The 22,224-nt window shown below is 34.2% G+C and overlaps 1 protein-coding gene and 1 pseudogene across 8 annotated transcripts in view; one reads left to right on the top strand and one right to left on the bottom strand.

Moving 5' to 3' along the window:
- The window catches only part of MTMR2 (myotubularin related protein 2), a 100,060-nt gene that overhangs the window by 48,085 nt on the left and 29,751 nt on the right, over positions 1-22,224 (bottom strand). For all 8 annotated transcript variants that reach the window (XM_011374727.2, XM_011374724.2, XM_023520250.1 and 5 more), the window contains one exon: positions 10,122-10,224. Coding sequence is in view for 1 of the 8 variants with exons in the window: in XM_011374724.2 (XP_011373026.1) it covers positions 10,122-10,224 (103 nt within the window). In the remaining 7 variants the exon portion in view is untranslated. The remainder of the gene's footprint in view (positions 1-10,121; positions 10,225-22,224) is intronic.
- LOC111729267 lies at positions 1,897-2,016 on the top strand (annotated as a pseudogene).

Below are 22,224 nucleotides of genomic sequence, written 5' to 3'. Positions count from 1 at the left end.
ATTATGACAAAAACATAAACCTGAAGGAGTAAAATGGTAGTGATTTTAGAATGTGTCCAAATTTAAGCAACCATCAACTTAAAACGCACTGCTATAAACATAACTTAGTATATATGAAGCACATGAAACCACAACCAAAAAGCTACAAGAGATATACAAGAATTGAAAACAAAGGAATCCAAACACAATACTATAGAAAGTTATCAACATTTAAGAGAACAAGTTAATAAGAAAGAAACAGAGAAGAATTATAGAAGCAATCAGAAAACAATTAATAGAATGGCAATAACTATACATCTATCACTAATAGCTTTAAACGTAAATGGACCAAATGCGCCAATCAAAAGACATAATGTGGCTGAATGGATAAGAAAACAAAACCCATATACATGCTGCCTATAAGACACCCACTTCAAATAGAAAGACAAACACAAACAGAAAGTAAAGGAATAAATAGATATTTCATGCAAGTGAAAACAAAAAAAATCTGGATTAGCAATCCGTGTATCAGAAAAAACAGATTTTAAACAAAGGCTATAACAAGAGACAAAGGACATTTCATAATTAAAAAAGGATCAATCGAATAAGAGGACATAACCCCTATAAACATTTACAAATCCAACATAGGAGCACCTAAATATATAAAGCAAATATTGATGGACATAAAGAGAGAGTTGACAGTAGTAAGTAATAATGTACTACTAGGACTCTGACACGCCACTGACATCAGTGAATAGATCATCCAGACAGAAAATCAACAAGGAAACAGTGACCTCAAAGGACACATCAGACCAGATAGATTTAATTTATATTTTTAGAACATTTCACCCAAAAGCAGCAGAATATACATTCTTTTCAAGTGCACATGGGACATTTTCCAGGATATATCACATGTCAGACCACAAAACAAGTCTCAATATATTTAAGAAGACTAAAATCATATCAAGCATCTTCTCCAACAATGGTATGAAACAAGAAATTAATTACGAGAAGAAAACTGAAAAACACACAAAAACATGGAGGCTAAATAACATTGTACTAAATAATGAATGGGTTAACAATGAAATCAAGAAAGAAATCAAAGATAAGACAAATGACAATGAAAGCACAATGACTCAAAAATCTATGGAACACAGCAATAGCAGTTCTAAGATGGAAATTAACAGCAATACAGGCCTACCTAAAGAAACAAGGAAAATCTCAATTAACGATCTAATCTTATACCTAAGGGAACTAGAAAAGAAGAACAAAACAAGGCCCAAAGTGAGAGAAGGAAAAAAAAAAAAAAAAAAAAAGACCAAAGGGAAATAAATGAAATAGAGTCTAAAAAAAAAAAATACAAAAGATCAATAAAACCAAGAGCTTTCTTTGAAAAGATAAACAAAACTGATACACCTTTAACCAGATTTATCAAGAAAAATAAGAGCCCAAATAAATCTGAAATGAAAGAAAAGTGACAACCAACACCACAGAAATACAAAGGATTATAGGAAAATACTACAAACAATTATATGCCAACAAATTAAATAACCTGGAAGTGGAAAATCCCTAGAAACATACAATCATCCAAGACCAAATCAAGAAGAGACAGAAAATCTGAACAGACTGATATTTATTGACAAAAGTGAATCAGTAATCAAAAACTTCTCAACGATCAAAAGTCTTGGACCAAATGGTTTCACAAGTGAATTTTACCAAACATTCAAAGAAGAATTAATATCTGTCCTTAAACTATTCCAAAAAATTAAAGAGGAGGGAAGGCATCTTATTTTACAAGGCCAGCATTACCCTGATTCCAAAACCAGAAAATAATACCACAAAAAAAAAAAAAAAGAAAAGAAAAGAAAATTACAGGCTATTATTTCTGATAACTACAGACGCAAAAATCCTTAAAAAGTCTACAGCCTATGCCACCCTGAACAAGCCCGATCCCGTCTGATCTCGGAAGCTAAGCAGTGTCAGGCCTCGTTAGTACTTAGATGGGAGACCACCTAGGAAGACCAGGTACTATAGGCATACAAAATAAAAAAATAAGGGATTGTAAGCTGATAAGGTCTTTGAAATCTGTGAGGTCAACCAAGGGTTGCCTCGCCTAAAAAAAAAAAAGGCTCAAGAAAATATCAGCAAACCAAATTCAACAATACATTAAAAATATCAAACACTATGATCAAGTGGGATTTACTTCTAGGAGCAAGGTTGGTTTCAATATCCATGAATCAATTAATGTGACACACCATGTCAAAAAACTGAATAAAAATCTTATGAACATATCAAATAATGCATTTAACAAAAACCAGCATCTATTTATAATAAAAACTCTCAGCAAATTGGGGATAGAGGGAACAAACAGTAACACCTAAATATGACAACCCATAGCTAATACCATACACAACGGTAAAAAGCTGAAAGCTTTTCTTTAGGATCAGAAACAAGACAAAGATGTCCACCTTCACCACTTTTATTCAACATGGCATTGGAAGTCCTAGCCACAGCAGATGAGAAATAAAATTTACACTCAAATTGGAAAGGAAGAAGTAAAACTGTCATTATTTGCAGATGACATGATACTGTATATAAAGAGAACTCTAAAGATTCCACCAAAAAATTAGAACTTATAAATAAATTCAGTAAAGTCTCAAGATAAAAAATTAACACTTAGGAATTGGTTGCATTTTTCTATACCAATGATGAACTATCAAAAAATTAAGAACACAATCCTATTTATGATTGTATTTTTAAAAAAATACCTAGCAATAAATTTAACCAAGGAGGTAAAAGACCTTTACTTGGAAAATTATGAGATACTGAAAAGGAACACTAAAGAAAACACAAATAAGGAAGCATATATCATGCTCATGGACAGAAAGAATTATGTCCATACTACCTAAAGCAGTCTACAGATTCAATGCAATCCCTGTCAAAATACCATTGTTCACAGAACTAGAACAAATAATCCTAAAATTTATATAGAACCACAAACCCCAAATAGTCACAGAAATCTTGAAAAAGAAGAACAAAGTTGGAGGTATCTGATATAAAACTATACTTCAAGGCTATAGTAATCAAAACGGCATGGTACTGGCATTAAAAACAGACACATAGATCCATGGAACAGAATAGAGAGCCCAGAAATAAACACACATACATATGTTCAATTAATTTATGTATGACAAAGGAAGTAAGAATGTAACAATGGGGCAGAGACAGTCTCTTCAATAAATGGTGTTGGAAAACTGGATAGACACATGCAAAAAAATGAAACTGGATTTTTTTTTATACCATATACAATAAACTTAAAATAGATTAAAGACTTAAATGTAAGACCCAAAACCAGAAAACTCCTAGAAGAAAACACAGGCAGTAAACTCTGACATCATTCTTAGTAATAATTTTTTGAATATGTCTCCTCAGGCAAAGGAAACAAAAGAAAAAAATAAACAAATGGGAGTACATCAAACTAAAAAAGTTTTTATAGAGCAAAGGAAACCATCAACAAAATGAAAAGACAGCCTACTAAATGGGAGTAGATATTCACCATTGATACATCTAATATGGGTTAATATCCAAAATATATAAGAAACTCATACAACTGAACACCAAAAAAACAATTTGATTAAAAAATGGTCAGAGAACTTGAATAGACATTTCTCCAAAGAGGACATACAGATGGCCAACAGACATATAAAAAGATGTTCGACATCGCTAATAATCAGAGAAACAAATTAAAACCATAATGAGATATCAGTTCACACCTGTTAGAATGGCTATCATCAATAAATCAACAAACAACATATGTTGGCGAGGATGTGGAGAAAAAGGAATCTTTGTGGACTATTGGTAGGTTTGCAACTGGTGTAACCACTACAAAAACAGTACGGAGGTTTAATTTGTTACAAAAAAAATTAAAAATAGAACTACCATATGAATCAGTAATTCCACTTCTGGATTTATCCAGAGAAATCCAAAACACTAATTCAAAAAGATATATGCAGCCCTATGTTCACTGCAGCATTATTTACAATAGCTAAGATATGGGAGCAACCTAAATATCCATCCATGGATAATTGAATAAAGATGTGGCACATATACACAATAAAATATTACTTGGCCTTTTAAAAAAATAATGTAATCTTGCCATTTGTGACAACATGTAAGGACCTAGAGGGTATTATGCAAAGTCTGACAGAGAAAGACAAATACCATATGATTTTACTTACATTTGGAATTTAAAAAACAAATAAATAAATGAACAAAACAGAAACAAACTCACAGATACAAAGAATGAACTGATGCTTGCCAGATAAGAGGGGAGTTGGGGGGCTGGGTGACAAAGCTGAAGAGATTAAGTGCGAATTGGCAGTTATAAAAGAGTTACAGGAATATAAAGTACAACATAGGGAATACACTTAATAATATTGTAATAGCTATGTATAGTGTCAGGTAGACACTAGACTTACCAGGGTGATCACTTTGCAAGTTATATAAATGTCTAATTACTATGTTGTATACTTGAAACTAATAATATGTCAACTACAATTGAAAAAAAAAAAACAGTATGAGGCTTTATTGTGGAATCTTGATGGTTATCCTTTATCTGGCTAAAGTTGCAATCTTTTCAGTCCCTACATTTTTAAGAGTTGATGTTGGTGTGAGGAATGGTAGTATTAATCAAGAATAAGTGCTAACATCAATCATTTTTCCGCTGGCTATTGAAATGTGTAACAGACACTGTTCATTGTGTAGCTAACATCTGCTCTATGAGCTTTAACTCACTCTGACCAAATCTGCATAGTTTCAGAACATGTCAATATTATATTCATGGACACACTCTAGATAAGAAATAATCCAGTGACCTCTGACCTTTGGTTCATAAAAAATATATAAATAATGTAACAAATTTTGAAGGGATAATCACATTTGCTTGATTTATGTCCACTGAATATTTCAAGATAAGGGCAGATGGTTAAGAACAAAACTCAAAATATTATAACTTTCCTCTCATTATAATATATATATATTTGTATATACGTAAAATATATATTATATATATATATTCTGAGATCAAACAGGTCTTCTAAAATAAAGGGATAAAACTAAACTAAATTAAACTAAACTAAAATAAAATAAAGAGATAAAAGACATTAGAATACAATTCTACTTTAATATTTGATTCTGAATTGTAGACAAACATTGGTATATGTGCAGGTACACAAAGGAAAGGAAATACTGCATAGATTGGCTTTTAATTTATCTTTTAATCACCACTTAGGAAATACTTTAATTAAAGCCAAAGGCTATACAAATTATACTTTATAAATAAATAGAGCTGTGTGCTTAAATTTTAAAATTCTGTATTTCATGGGATTTATTCTTTAGTCACCAATTAAACCAGACACATGTTCCCTAGGTTCTTAACTCCACTAAGTATCAAACTTTAAAAGCATGTTATTAAAGAAAGCCTAATTTTAAACATTCCAAATTTATAAAGTAAACAATTTGCATTATTAAAAACTCTGTATGGAAGGATTCTATTTTTAAAGTTTTTAAAATGAAATTAGAAAGGTTTCACTGCCAAGTAAAGAGCAAATGAAGCAAAGAAAAACACTATAATTATGTCACTGAGGAAGCATGATCCAATTTACCAAGCCTGGATTTGTGCTCAATTTTTCAGAAATACATCTATTGAATTATATCTGAATATGACTTTTTCCACAAAAAATAAGGTGAAAAAGTAATACAAAACAGAATTCCACTTGAATAAATACAAGTTTAAGATCTCTAGAATAGTTTTATACTCTCGCTAATTTTCCATTCTCCTTTACTGATGCAGAGGCAAATCTTGTTTGCATGAGAAATCCTTAACAGAAGATTGCGCATTCAGCTGTTAATCTAAGACACTATCTTTTCAGGAAAGTGTCACTGCATGGTACCTGTAGTAGAAAATTTATATAATTTTACTTAACTTTTTAATGAAATTGGATTAGCTTTTCAATGCGTTGTGCTTTCTGCTCTTATTAAAAGAGCTTATAAAATGTTGAGGCTAAGGGCAGAGATAAACAGCGAGGTTATGTGGAGAACACAAAGCCTGGAGGTTAATCAACTTTACACCTTCTGTGAATGATGATTTTTCAAAACTACTGTACCAAGACCCTCATCTCACACATACAGCCAAACCACGGTCAGTCAAAAAGCAACACATAGCTGTCTGCAGTTAGTTCTACCTATAATTAACTAGAACACTATCATTTTACAGACAATAAAGTTATACATATTAAAAGCAAAATATCATCAATTAATAAAATGGAAAGAGAAAGATCAGATTTTATTACAAAAACCCTTTTTCTAATTATTTAGCAAAGCAATTCTCGTTTATTTAGGAAGTTATACTGAAAACTGCTATTTCTACTCAAAAAGATGTATTAAAGACATTCTTAAGATAATCACACTTCACATTTGAAAAACTTAACAGCAAAATCATGGACGGACAGTCCTCTGGGTAGGTAATGTACTGCATAGGAATATGACCAACCTGAAACCCAAAAAAAGGCAACATCTAGCTGTGTGCCTCTAAGCAATGATTTAATTAATCTCTTCTGAATATTAGGTTTATCGGTCAAATGGGGTAATAATATCTGTCTCATAGGACTGTTGTGAAAGTTAAATAAGATAAATTATGTATAAATGTTTATCACAGTAGCAGACTAGATTTTTTTCAATTATTAGAAGTACATCCTTCCTCGCTCCCCACCTCTGAAAAGAGCAACATGTTTGAAATAGCCTGCCATTTTTAAAATGATACTAACATTTAATGTAATGTTACTCATTCATCTCTCTTCCACAACTGAAAAAAAAAGAGTGTGATTCAAGCAAGGATATATCTAATAATCAATGATATCTTTCAAAATAAGAGAATAATTAACAGGCAGCCTAAACATATTAGCTTTTTTTTCACTGCCTCTTTTGGCACTCTACTATGGAAAGTATACTTAACCTCTGTTGCCCCAAAGAATATTCACCTTAATTTAACATTCAATAACTATCTCTTTATCTAATAAAAATTCTAAGGATCCTATAAAGATGTGAAAAATACTAAATTAATATGGCACTACTGAGGATAATTCCTATAATCATGGAGCTGATGTATAAATTCAACAGATTCCCTTGGTCCCCCAGTACTAAGAGAGTCAGTAATTCAGGATATTTTTGTATCTAATAGTAAATCTGAAGGAACAACAGGAATAAGTAAGTCTACTCCAGACAAACTTGCATATATGATCACCCTACCCACAATATTATCTCTAAAGAGAATGCATCCAAATGGTCTTTTGCTTCAGAAGGAAAATATAGGCACTTTGTTACCTTTCTTTTATTTTGGTAAAAAAAAGAAAGAAAGTAAGCATACCTAGTCCTCAGATCTTGGTTTCTAATATCATTCTCCAATAAACAAAACTTGGGCTACTTGAGAAATGGATGATGATTCTAGAACTGGTACAGAAAATATCAAGATGAATCTGGAGCATCTTGTGGGACTAGAAAGTAAAGAAGAGTGCAAAAAAAACAAAAAACAAAAAAAACCCAAACCAAACCCAAACCAAGACCACAATGATGGGAGTCTGTCAACAGGACATAAGATCTGATTTTAAAAACTCCCAATTTGGAGTTGGAACAATATGAGCAACAAAGTAGTACTGGATTGTAATCCAAAACAAAATAAATATCCATGAATCCATACTGATATAAACAAATGATTGTATAAACAAATGAGAGAGAAGAGATAAATCTGTACAGATTTACAAAAAGTGTATATAGATGCTCCAGCTCAACAAAGTAGAACATAAATCTCCACTCCTTAAGTGTGAGTTGTGCATAGCTGCTTACCTCCAAGTATAGTATAAGGAGAGGGAGGGGAAAAGGAAGAATTTTATTGTTAAAAAAAAAAAAAAAAAAAAAACCTAACTACCTCAACCAAGTGATTAAGGTTAACATCAACAGTGATAAATCAATCACATTGATAATATGGACTCAATATGTTGTGATAAAAATGACCCTTTACCTCTGTGGTCTTCTCCAAAACATATAACCCCAATCTAATAATGGATTTTGTATTGCACAAAATACCTGGCCAGTGTTCTCCAAAACTGTTAAGATCATCAAAAACAGGCTGAAAACCTGTCACAAACAAGAGGTGCCTAAAGGGACGTGACTACTAAATATAATGTGGTATACTAGATAGGATCCTGGAACAATAAAAAGGACGTTTGGTAAAAACAAAGGATGTCTGAATAAAGTATAGACTTCAGTTAATAACAATGCATCAACACTGGTTCATTAATTTTGACAAATGTACCATTCAAACATAAGATAGTAATAATAGGGGAAATTGGTTATCAAGTATATAGAAACTTTGAACTATCTTTGCAATTTTTCTGTAAATCTAAAACTGCTCTAAAATAATTATCTAATAAAAATAAATTATAATATTTAACATACAGATTAACATCAGGAGTCTCATTTTGTCCCAGTGCAACCCAGTCACTCTTATTTATGGTACATGTGGTGGCCTGAGAAAATGAAGGGGTCTGCATGTAGAGAAGCTGACAGTGGAGGCCTTTCAGCATACTGCTATGTACTGCAATTTACATGTGTTCTCAGCTGAGTAGTTTAACTAAACTAACCCTTAAAGGATACATACATGGTTTCAAATATGTCAGGCCAAAAAAAAAAGGTAGAATATATTAATAATGTAAGCATAGGCAAAAAAGCAAAAATGACATTTCTCCCATTCCTATTGTTACCAGTTACAATATGAAGTTAAAAATAATGGTGTTTTTAACTAATAGGATCTGACCAGAAATAGGCCAAAAAATTGTAAAATTATCAAGAGGCCTATCAGCCCTAATCGAATGTTTATTAATGTAATAAATAAAAGTTAGATACATAATATATGAATTTTTAAAAAGTAGTTAAATAAGGAGAGGCAATGACGGATTTATATCCACTATTATTAGCAATGGACCCTAAATATATACTTCAAGATAATAGCTAATGATATTCTGAAACCTTCATAATTAGCACAATATATATTTAGATAAACTTTTATCATTTTTAGTGATGTTTCAAGTCATGCTATTCCCAATCTAGTATTTTATGACATTTCACAAAAGGTAATGACAAATATGTAGAAGTCTTTACATTTTTAACCTGTCTACTTACATGTAATTGTCAGATTATGTTTTGAAAATGAAATACTGAAAAAGATATTCTCAATATATGCTCAATAGCAAACGACTTCATTAATGAAAATAATGCTTTAATTAAAATTGTGAAAGTGTAACCACTGAAAAAGCAGTGTAACCACTGAAAAAGCAGTCACTTGATCAGAACTGAGGTAAGGTTTAAGGGTTGGTACCACACATGAAATTCATTTTCTCCATCATTCAAAGACAAGCTATTGTAGAAAGGCAGATGAGTCCAAAATGTACCAGCTACAGGATATTGCTGATATGGTTAATTTCATAGCAACAAGATCTTTAATAAATAGAGAAATATTTACAAACTGTAATGAGAGGTATAGCAACCAAGGCACAGTATTTAAGTGATTTAGCTCCAGAACCGGATTGCATGAGCTACAATACTGGCAATAGAATTTATTAGCTGTGATACCTTGACATGTTACTAATCTAAGAATTACTATCATCTATAGAAATGAGAATGATAATAGTTTCTACCTCACAGAATTAGTAGAAATATTGCAAGAGATATTTTACTACAGCATTTAAAACAATGCTTGGCACATGGTTAAGTACTCAGTAAATGTTAACTATTATTAGCCATCATTATGAGAGTAATCATGAAAATCTTTTCCACCACAACAACATTACTGATTATCTTCTGGCAAAGAACTTAAAGGTTATCAAACTTACAGATGAATTACACATTTTTCTTTTACAAATAAATAAGACTTCTAAATTTGTTGGCTTGTTTGGGATATTTTATAAAGACTAAGTGAGGTCTTTGAGAATACTCTATCAATATCTCCTGCTTAAAGGTTATACTGATAATATTGGCCACAAACAGCTAACAGAAAATACTTCACCAGAACTCAGAAACAGTATACATACCCTCAAATCAGGAGAAAAGTTGTCTGAAGTTGAAATGGAATCCGATGATACAACAGAAGCTGATTTTGTATGCACTGAATTCTCTGAATGAGAAGTGGAAGCACTACAAAATACAAAAGCACAATATGTTTGAAAAATAGGGGCTTTAAAAAAACAATTCCAGAAATTTTAACTCCATTATTTATGAAAACTTCCATTGCCAATTAGTCCTACTTTGCCTACCCAATCTTATCTACAAATACTGATAAATTGCAACTCTCTATTCCTGAAGGGTTAACTATTCTTACTATCCACACTCCCTCTGGAAAGACTTCCCCAGTACTCATGAATACAGTCCTGGCTAATTCTTTTTATCTAGCTCATCCATTAATTCATCCAATGAACACTCACTGAGTGATCCAATGAGAAAAACCATTACACCAGGCGCTATGATTTAGAGATAAATATAGCATAATCATCATGTTCATGAAGCTCACAAGCGTGTGGCAGAGACAGTCAAGTAAATAAATGGTGCAATATAATAATGACTCTGACCGCACGCACAGACACGTGTATGCACACACACACACACACACACACACACACACACACACACACAAAGGGGGGGGAGGGGGAAAGAGAGACAGAGAGAGAGGACACAAACATACAGTATGACCTAGGAAGTTAAGGGAGGACTTCACAGAGGAGGTGATATTTCAACTGAGTCTTGAAAGACAGAAAATTGCCAGGCTGCCAAATGAGTAAGGGAATGCCAAAAAGAAAAGAAAGCACTGCAAACAACAGAATAATCAAAGTGCATACAACATTTGAGAAACTGCATTTGGTTCAACAGGGCTGGATGAGCAGAAGGTAAAGCTGGAAGGACAAGCCTGTCTTTGTACATTGTACTTTTCCACCAAATCAAATTCTATACTTTTAACAAGCCTATCTTAAATATCCACTTCTTCCATTATACTACGTAATCACGCTCTACAGTTACTTTTATTCTCTTACATTCCTAGAGAACTTTCGATACCTGATCACATACTGCCTTTTATTATTGGTCTCAGGTATATATTTTGTCTCACCAACTAAATTTTAAGTACCCCAAAAGGGAGAATTGTGTCTTTGTTTTCCATAAAATCTACTTTAGTGCCTGCATATACTGTTAATATGTATTATGTTTGCTAAATTCAAAAATATAGTGATGATATACCTATGCCACAAACTGAATGATTTACATAATTTCCTTTTATCAGTAAAAGAAAATTAAGATTATTTAAGGCAAGAAAAATGGTGGAAAACTCTCATGCACTTTGAAGCTTAAAATACATATTTTTCTAAAGCCTCATTCCCAATATATTAAGTCTTGTCACACCAAAAGTCAAAGGTTTTTCATTAGATTTTGATGAAATGATCTATCTTGAGGTTATATTTAAGAATCACATTTTCATTTTAAAATCTGTCTACCATAAGCCTGCCTATAAGTAAATTATTTTTACAATGTGAAAATCAACTCCTCCACAAGAAATTTTCACTTCATTTTTGTTTTCAGCTTAAGATATGATTGATAAAAATTATATTTAAAGTATACAACATGTTTTAATAGATGTATACATTGTGAAATGATTACCACAATCAAGCTAATTAAAACATTCACAGCCTCATAGTTATCATGTGTGAGTGTGCACACAGTGAGAGAATTTGAGATCTACTATATCTTGGCAATTCCACGTATACAATAAAGCATTACTAACTACAGTCACCATGCTATACATTAAGTGTCCAGAACTTATTTACTTTATATCTGAAAACTGTCCCTTTTGATAAATATCTACCTTTTCTCCCTATCAGAAATGTGGTTTGAAAATATATTCTCCCATTGTCATTTTGTTGACTGTTTTCCTTTGCTGTACAGAAACTTTTTAGTTTGATGTACTCCCACTAGTCAATATTATTTGCTAATAGTATCAAATCCAAGAAATCGTTCTCAAGACCAATGCCAAGGAGCTTTTCCCGTTTTCCTCCAAGAATTTTACAGATTCAGGGCTTACATCTAAATGTTTAATCCATTTTGAGTTGATTTTTGTGTATGGTGTAATATAAGGGTCCAATTTCATTCTTTTGCATGAGATATCCTTTCACAAACACCATTTATTGAAGAGTCTATCTTTTCCCCATTGTTTATCTGTGGTGCCTTTTTCAAAGACAAATTGACTGTATATGTGTGGTTCTTTTGGGGGGCTCTCTGTTCTATTCTACTAGTCTATGTGTCTGTTTTTTTCTCCAAGTACCATATTGTTTTGATAACTATAGCTTTGTAATATAGTCTGAAGTTAGGAAGTATGATGCTTACAACTTTGTTTTGTGCTCGATATTGCTTTAGCTATTTGGAGTCTTTTGCGGTGCCATACTGATTTTACGAATGTTTTTTCTATCTGTAAAAAAATGTCATTGGAATTTTTATAGAGAATGCATTGAATCTGTAGAGCACTTTGGGTAGCAAAGACATTTTAACAAGATTAATTCTTCCAAACCATTAACATGTGATAACTCTTCATTGATTTGAGTCTTCCTTCAATTTCTTCCATCATTGTTTTACAGTTTTTTTGTACAGGTTTTTAACCTCCTTGGTTAAATTTATTCTTAAGTATTTCACTCTTGATGTGACTGCAATGGAAGTGTTTTCTTAATGTCTATTTTGGAGAGTTTGTTGTTAGCACATAGAAATGCATTTTCTTCAACGTGATTTCTTCATGTTGATCTTGTATCCTTCCAATTTCCTAAAATTTTATTAGTTTTAAGTTTTTTGTTAGTCTTTATAGTTCTCCATATATAAGATCACGCCATCTGCAAAATGTTTTTACGTATTTATACAATATTAAAACCATCTCCCCCAAAAGAAATTCACTTAAATGGATGAAATGGTATTCCAATGGAAACATTTAATATTTTTTCAAATACAAGTATCTCTTTATTTTATTAACTATTTCAAAGTATGATCACGGTTATTTATTTCCAATAATCTATAATATTATAATATTATACAAAGGAGCAACCATAAGAAGTTCTATTATATAATTTTACAATATAATGAAAGAGAAATTAATAGGCTGAGAATGTTTTCTTTCTCTGTTGTAGCCAACTTCTGACTAAATGCCATCTGTGTTAAAATAAACAAACTTTAGGCACAGAAAAAAGCATATATATATATGTTTTATATATATATATATGCTTTTTTCTTCCTTGACTTTGATCGGGACAGTTTGTGCCCAGCCCAAGATAACATTCTTGCTTTTGGCTCCCTTGTGGCTAAGAGAACCATGTGAAACAATTTTGGTCAATGAGATGTAAGGGTAAGTCTGTTGATGGTTATAGGAACCTTTATTCTTAATAAAGGGGAGCAGAAACAGCAAGGTAACCCTTAACATTTCCCACTTTCTTTGCCTGGTACAAGAATATAAAGCTTAGAAATACTGTAGCAGCCATCATGTAAGCATGACCAACATGCTGGCCTGCTAAGGCCAGGGAGCCAAACAACAGGAAGAATATAAAATCCTCATAATATCAGTAAGCAGCTGAATCCACACCAACAACTCCCTACTTATGGAATTTTTGTCATGTAAAATAAATGGAGCTCAATTTTTAAAATCATTGTAATGCAGTTTTATATTCTGTGCAGCCAACCAAACACCATTCTAAGTGATATAGCAATCAATACCTCATAAAGTATATTTTGGGCAAGTTCAAATGTGTAATTCTACTTTTTATGCATGTAACCTTCTGGGAGAACAGATAAAAATCTTAAAGGCAATGAAACACAATTTGGATTATTGCTTAGAAAAATAATATTGACAGAATATTATAGCATGTACTACTAAAATCAAATAGTTCTTTAGAGCCAAAGTGTGAGTAAATAAGTCTAAGAAAAATAAACAAACCAGGTTCTTTAACAAATACTTTGCAGTCTCAGATTCAGAGAATCAATCTTTCAAACAAAAGTATGGCAAATAGCCTTTAATTATTACCTTTTACTTTCACTCCCGCATAAACACAAGTGGATATCATGATTGACAATGTTATATCTGAATAACCATTATTGTGTTTTTCAATATAACCAGTCTACAAAAGGTCTTAAACTCTAGGCAATCACCGAGATACTGGAAAGGACAGGGTTGGGGATATATCACAGTACTGTTCTTGTGATTATGGCAGGCAGAAGCATGAGCGCACGCACACACACAATCTCAGTAGAACTATTGAGATTCTACTGGTATAAACATGAAGTGCTGCCTTTCGTGGCTACTCAGACTGAAGGTGGGCAAAGACACCTAGAACCGAGCTCTATTTTTAGTAGTTATTTTTTCTTCTGTTGCATGGGCTCTTTGCATGTTTCTGATCGCCAAGGGCTGCTGGTATAACACAATCTAATTTCCACTGCTTTTTTCCATTTCTCCCTTACTCATCTTGAGGTCAATGTTTACCTATGTTTACCTTTTATGAACTATTCCACAAACAAGCTCTGTATTTCCCGGAATTCATACCTTTGCTCATGCCATTCCAAAACAGAATGCCTCTTTATCCTAATCTATTACCTAAAATCCTATCTTACCTACTCCTTAAGACCCAGTTAAAAAGCTAGCTTTCCAAGAAGTTCCCCTCTCCACCCCAGGTCTTTCAGCTGAAATTAAGTTCTCATTCCTCTACACTTTCACACACTTCTGTCTATACTCTACAACTGCTCTTAACACTTTCCACATTAGACTAGAGCTCTTTAATTATATGGCTACCTCCTTTTTAAATTATGAACTGCTAGAGTATAAGAATCTTATAACTGGCAAGAGCAAAGACTGCAGTCTGCTAACCTCATTAAGTAGCCACTACAACTTTGGTCCTCAGTTTTCCTAGAACCATAAACTTTATTAAAGTCAATCCGAACATTCCTGTTATTCTTGTCATCTTGAGCCACTCTTCAAATATGCCAGACCTCCTAGTCTGACTATGTGTTTCCTTCATCCATTTTCCCTGTACAAGTCTTCCTTCAGCTATTAACTCTTCCTAACCTTTATACTTGAATTCTTTACTCCATAGTGAATAAATTCCCTTACATCTTCAAAAGAATTCTTCCCCTTCACTTCTTTGCCTCAACTGACAACTTCCTTGTATCCTTTTCTAGAGGATACTCTTCTTTCACATCTAACAAAGCCCAAATGTGAAACCAGCATTTCCCCAGCCCCACTCTCATGCTTTTACACTAGTATTATTTTTCCATTTTCATATATAAAAGTCTTCCTCTGAGATTCAAGGCATTTGGGTAACAGCCTCCATGTTACCATTATCCACTTACCTTTTAATTACTCTTCCCTCACTAAGGATTTTTTTTTAAATTAAGTTTATTGGGGTAATACTGATTAATACGATTACATAATTTTCAGGTATACATTACAATTTGACATCCATACATTCTATTGTGTGTTTACCACCAAAGTCCAGTTTACTAAGGATTTTTTTTACCGGCTCACTTTCTTCTCTAAAGCTTTTTTCTACTACAAAGCTACCATTATCATAGAAATTTAAATGTCCATAAGGATAAATTAGCAATAATCTACCTCAAAATTCCTCAATTCCTACATCTCTCATCTACATTCCCACTTTAGGTTCTACAGTCATACCCTGAACTTTATTGCTTCTAGGAACTACTCAGCCTCTATATTCTTAAACTCAAAGAAACCAGTATCTGACCACAGATGCTGCCCTTTCCAAATATCTCACTTTCTTAACTTGCCCTTCATCTAATCTTCAACCTAGTAAAGACAACTCATTCCTCAAGCTCTCCTTTTGTCATTTTATTGATCTTTTCCCACCTTCACTCTCTCCCTATCCAACCTAGAATGTATAGTGTAACAATTTATATTCTCTCTTAGCAAAACCTCGGTATACTTATATCCTATCCATTGGCTACCACTGCCCTAATCTCTAAATTTGGATCAATATATCTACCTTCTCCTAAGCTAAACCTTGGCTACTAATGAAGGAAACCCTCACACTGGGGCCAATTAAGATTCATGGTTAGAAATATCAGCTAGACTCAAGGCAGTACTCAGCAAGCCCATAATATCCAATCAATCCAAAGTGCTGTACAGTCTACTTCCCCTTCATCTCTTGAATGCATCCCTTTTTCTATAGCAATTTTTACTGTCTTAACACCTGTTCTCTGGACTACTGAAAATTAAGCGTCTCCTTTCTCCTATTCATCCAAACCAATACCAAAGTGATCTTTCAAAAACATTTAATCAGATTTTCCAGTCAAAATGGCGGAGTAGATAAACACTGTGTTTGCCTCCTCTCGTGACCAAATTAAAATTACAACTAAACCACAGAACAACCATCAGTGAAAACTGCTTGAAGCCTAGCTGAACAGAAGTCCTACAGTTAAGAACATACAGAAGGGGCCCCTTCAAGACCAGTCAGGGGGGTGGAGATGCAGAAGGGGCTAAACCCACACCCATATGTGGAGGTCAAAAATGAGGAGGGATATCTCAGCTATGGAGGTCCCCCCAGAGGAGCACGGGGTCCCAGTCCTAGGTTCCAGTGCTGGGAAGACAAGTCCTCACAAAAGCTGGATGTGAAAATCAGCAGAGAGTGTGAATGAATGAGATGGAGGGCTATGGGGGTCCCAAGGTGCCCCTCTTAAAGGGCCATCACCAGACTTACTTGCTGAGGAACTCATTTGCTCTGAGCTCTGGCACTGGTACAGCAGCTCAAAAGGCACCAGAGACATAAACGAAGGAAGCAAATTGACTGCCTTCAGGGGAGGGCTGGAAGAGCAGCTTTCTCCCAGAAGAAAGAGCAGGCAGAGGCCACTGTTCCCCTGCTTGGCCCTCCCCCAAACCAGCCTGCAAAAGTAGGCTGCTGCCATATCTGAGTTTCCATCAACCTGACTAACAAGAGTCACCCCTCCCTGGTGATTGTTGAAACTCTGCCTCAATCAACTTGCAGGCCCAACCAAGCCACTTTCAGTGGCTTTTCCATACAAATGGCCTTTCTTGGCTCATGCTGTGGACTTCCCTAAAATCTCTCAAAGGTCCGCAAACCCCAATCAAGCAGCATCTGACCTTGGTATGCCCCTTACCTCTTGCTGAACAACACCAAGCCTGGCACTAGCAGCAGCCAGTCTTGGTCTGCAGCTTGGCCTCTCCAGGAACAACCAAGCTCAGCATGCATGGACACCATCTGTAGATTGTTTGGTGGCTCAAGCCAAGTGGTCCAACACAAGGAGCAGAAAGCAGTTGAACTTGGCCTGTGGCAGGGGCCCCACTCCCAGGAAGCCCCAGGGGCCAGCACGCCCAATGGCTGGCTTTGGACTAAGCCTGCACCACTGGAACCATATCTGAATATGACACATCCAAGGGGCAGAGAGGGCAGGCACCAGAGCCCTAACAAAGCAATTCCTGCTCCATAGGATCAGCCCTTGCCCAACAGCTCCTCCACTATAGTAACTGGCAAATCTTTACAACCCATCAGCCTGATGGTCAATCCCTCCCATTGACGTGCAAACAGCAACCAAGGCTCAATTACAACAAGAGGGCACACACAACCCATACAAGGACCATCCCTGGAACATCCGGCTCAGGTGGTCAGAAAGACTGTGCCGCTGGGCTCCATAGGACACCTATTACGTAAAGCCACTCTACTCAGATTGGGAGACATAGCAACCCTACTTGATACATAGAAACAAACGCAGGGAGGTAGCCAAAATGGGGAGACAAAGAAAGAACAATACAAAGCTCCAGAAAAAGAACTAAACAAAATGGAGACAAACAATATACCAGAGGCAGAGTTCAAAAGATTGGTTATAAGGATGCTCAATGAATTAAGGGAAGAGTAGAGGAACTCAGTGAGAACTTTAACAAAGAGATAGAAAACATAAAAATGGAGATAGAAACCATAAAAAAGAAGAGTCAGAAATGAATACAATAACTAAAATGAAGAATGCTTTAGAAGGAATTAACAGATTATATGAAGATGATCGAATCAGTGATTTAAATGATAAAGTAGCAGAAAACACCCAATCAAAATAGAAACAAGAAAAAAGAATCCAAAAAAATGAAGATAGTTTATTGGGCCCCTGGGACAACATCAAGCATGCCAACATTCACATCATAGGGGTACCAGGAGAAGAGAGAGAGAACAAGGAATTGAAAACCTATTTGAAGAAATAATGATGGAAAAGTTCAACCTAGCGAAGGAAATAGACATACAAGCTAAGGAAGCTCAGAGAGTCTCAAACAAGATGAACCCAAAGAGACCCACGCCAAGTCACATCATAATTAAAATGCCAAAGGTTAAAGACAAAGAGAGAATCTTAAAAGTAGAAAGAGAAAAGCAATTAGTTACCTACAAGGGAGCTCCCCTAAGACTGTCAGCTGATTTCTCAACAGAAACTTTGCAGACCAGAAGGGACTGGCAGGAAACATTCAAGTGATGAAAAGCAAAGACCTACAACCAAGATTACTATCAAAGCGACTCACTTCAGAGCAAAAGACACACACAGAGTGAAAGTAAAGAGATAGAAGAAGATATTTCATGAAAATCTAAACAATGAAAAAGCTGGGGAAGCAATACTTATACCAGACAAAATAGACTTTAAAAGAAAGGCTATAACAAGAGACAAAGAAGGACCCAGTAATTCTAGTTCTGGGGATTATTCCGAAGAACCCCAAAACCCTACTTTGAAGGGATATGTGAATCCATATGTTCAGTGTAGCATTTTTTACAATAGTCAAGATATGGAGGCAATCTGGCTGTCAATGAATGAATGAATGAATGAAGAGGTGGTACCTATATACAATGGAATATTAGTCAGCCATAAAAAAGAACAAAACCTTGCCACCCACTACAACATGGACAGACCTAGAAGGTATTATACTGAGTGGAGTAAGTCAGACAGAGAAAGACAAATACCATATGATTTTACTTACCACAGAATCTAAAGAACAAAATAAACAAAACAAAAAACCCATAGATATGGAGAACGTTTTAATGATTGCCAGATTGAGAGGGGTCAGGGAGGGTGAAAAAAGGGGAAGGGATTAAGAAATACAAATTGGCAGCTACAAAACAGTCATGGGATGTAAAGTATAGCACAAGGAATATAGCCAATAATATTGTAATAACTATATATACTGGCAGGTGGATTCTACATTTATCTGAGTGATCGTTCCATAAGTCATATATCTAATTATGTTGTACATCTGAAAGTAATATATTGCATGTCAACTGCAACTGCAAAATAAATTACATATATAACTATATATATATAAAAGCAGATCTAATCATATCATTCCCCTGCTTAAATCCTCAGTGATTCCTCACTGCCTACAGAATCGAGCCCAAACTCCTTAGCATAACACTTAAAGTCCTCCAAGATCTGGCCTTCATTCTACATAACTAGCTGTAGCTCTTACTTATCTGAAGCCATTGGGAATGGTTTGCAGATTCCCTAAATTCTCTAGCCATTTCATGCTTGTCCTTTGCTAATCCTGCTGATTTTGCCTGTCATGACTTCCACACACTTCCATGCTCTTTTCATCCCTATCCATCTTGCAGGTGTGACTACTTCTTCCTTTACTGTACACTGTCTGTATTTCTATCGTAATACCTGTAATACCTTATTGCATTTACTCATCTACAAGTTCCTCCTCTCAGATATTTTTGTTATTGTACAGTATAGTATTTCAAGATTTTTTACCACAGTTTCCCCACCTTGCACTCAATAACACATGTCAAGCATCTAAAACAGAGCATCAACTGAGTGTTACTGCACACATATTATCCAAGTCAGATTAGCTGCATAAATAAAATTATAATGGGCAAAGCTGCTGTTTCACCTCTCACTGATACTACTTTCAGTTGTGACATACTCTAACTGAGAATACAAATGTCTCACAATGACTAACAAAAAACAGCAAGAACTATAATTAAAGACCTGGTATTTATAAAATAAGAAATTATCTCTTAGTACTATGTTAGAAATATTATAAAAATGAATATTAGTCCAACTATAGGAGCATTTGCATTATCAGTGTGAATGCCATTTAAAAATTAAATCTGTCATTTCTATGAACTAAAAGGTGTCCCCCACCCCCCCATTTATGTTGAAGCTCTAACCCTCAACGTGACTGTAATTGGAGATAGAGTTTTTAGGAGGTAACTAACCTTTCAGTGAGGTCATATAAGTGGAGGCCTAATCTTTGTAAGAGGAAGAGAGAGAGAGAAAGTCCCCATGCACTAAAGAAAGGCCATATGAGGACATAATGAGAAGGCAGATATCTACAAGCCAAAGAGAGTCCTCGCCAGGAACAACATCAGCCAGCACCTTGATCTTGGACTTCCAAACCTCCAGAATTGTGAGAAATAAATTTCTCTTGTCACCCAGTCTATAGTATTGTGGAAGCAAGCCCGCTGACTAATAGTCATAGAAGATAAGTGTCATCAAAGGAGTTTCTCTTGCTTTTTGAAGTGAAAGATTTCTAATTCGAAATTGATAATTTAAATTATTTTCTTTCTATACAAAAAAGCTTGAAAGTTCTACAAAATATTAAAAAGGACAAGACAGCCCTACTGGATGAGGAGACCTAATTATATCATTAACAGTAACTTTTTTATATCGTTTCAACATGTAGCCAATATAAAAAGTTACTAATGAGATATTTTATATTCTTTTTTTGGAGATATTTTACATTCTTTATGACATTATTTATCTGGTATGGATTTTATACTTATAGCGAAACCCAATTCAGACTAGTCACATTTCAAGTGCTCAACAACCATATGAGGCTAACATATCAGACAGCACAAGTATAGAAGAACAAGTAAAATAAACCATAAAGAATCAACTCAGAATGCTGGACATTCTATAAGAAAAGTCTGCAAATAGACAATGACATGAAAAGTAAAAGTGGAAGAAACTGCTCTAAATTAAGAGGCTTAAGAGACCTAACTATCTGTAATTTATGACTTGAATCTGTTTCAAAATAAAATCTATTATAAAGAGGCTTTTTTAGACAAGTGGGGAAATTTGGTAAGAATGAGAATTAGATGACAAAAAAGAACTATACCTAATTTTATCAGGTGTGATTATGTGAGAAAATATCCATATTTTTTAGACATGAGCAAAGATGTAAGAATGAAAGGATATGATTTACTTCAAAATAGTTCAGCAAAAAAAAAGAAAATATGACAAATTTTTGATAACTAACTGTTGAATCTGGGTGATAGGTAATCAGAGGTTTATTGTACATTTCTCTCTTTTATGTGCATTTAAAAAATTTTTTAAAAATTGAAAATACAATAGTTTTAGAATTTAAAAAAATACAAGTAATTCTAAGAAACATGCATTCATTTGAACTCAGCTACAAGGCTGTTGATAAGTAGCAGTCTTAAGAGCAGTGAAAATATCACTGGACTAAGACACAACTGGCATGAGTTACAGTTCTGGCATCATGAAATAGTAAATATGTGATCCTGGGTTTTTCTAGCAATTTCTTGAAAACAGCTTTAAGTGGTCTAGAAAGATATGTTGAGTAACTTGCCCAAGGTCACACAACTAGTAAGCGGGCATTGTCCAGATCCAGTCTGTGGGAACAAAAAGGAAAGAAAAGAAAAAAACACACAACAATAAATAACTTTTTCTGAGAAAGTCATGAGTAGAAACTTAATGTTCATACGCCTATTTTTGTTTTTCACAGAACTACATTTCTCAAAACTGTTTACCCCAACTTGATGGAGACTCCAATTGCACAAAGTCATTTCCATGGAAAAAGTTTAAATTTTCCTTTCTCCCTCCCTTCCTTTCACATGAAATATACATAATTTTTATTTCTCATTTTCATGTCTCATTCTAGCTCAGTAAGCCTTGGCTGAAAAAAGCCGGAATCAATTCATACCTGGATTCACGCAGGGACATTAGTCTCATCTCTTTCTAATATATTATATTCAAATCCGAAAGAATAATTTCCTTCAACCAACACGCCAACAATTCCTTAGCACCTGTATTTGTTATGATGAAGGTGCTTACACTAGCACCCAAATGCCTCCAAATCAAATTAAATCTCATAATCAT

Source organism: Pteropus vampyrus, unplaced genomic scaffold (assembly GCF_000151845.1).
Source record: "Pteropus vampyrus isolate Shadow unplaced genomic scaffold, Pvam_2.0 Scaffold254, whole genome shotgun sequence".
Classification (NCBI taxonomy): Eukaryota; Metazoa; Chordata; class Mammalia; order Chiroptera; family Pteropodidae; genus Pteropus; species Pteropus vampyrus.
The sequence above is the reverse complement of the archived record's forward strand: the minus strand, read 5'-3'. Positions and strand labels throughout refer to the sequence as shown.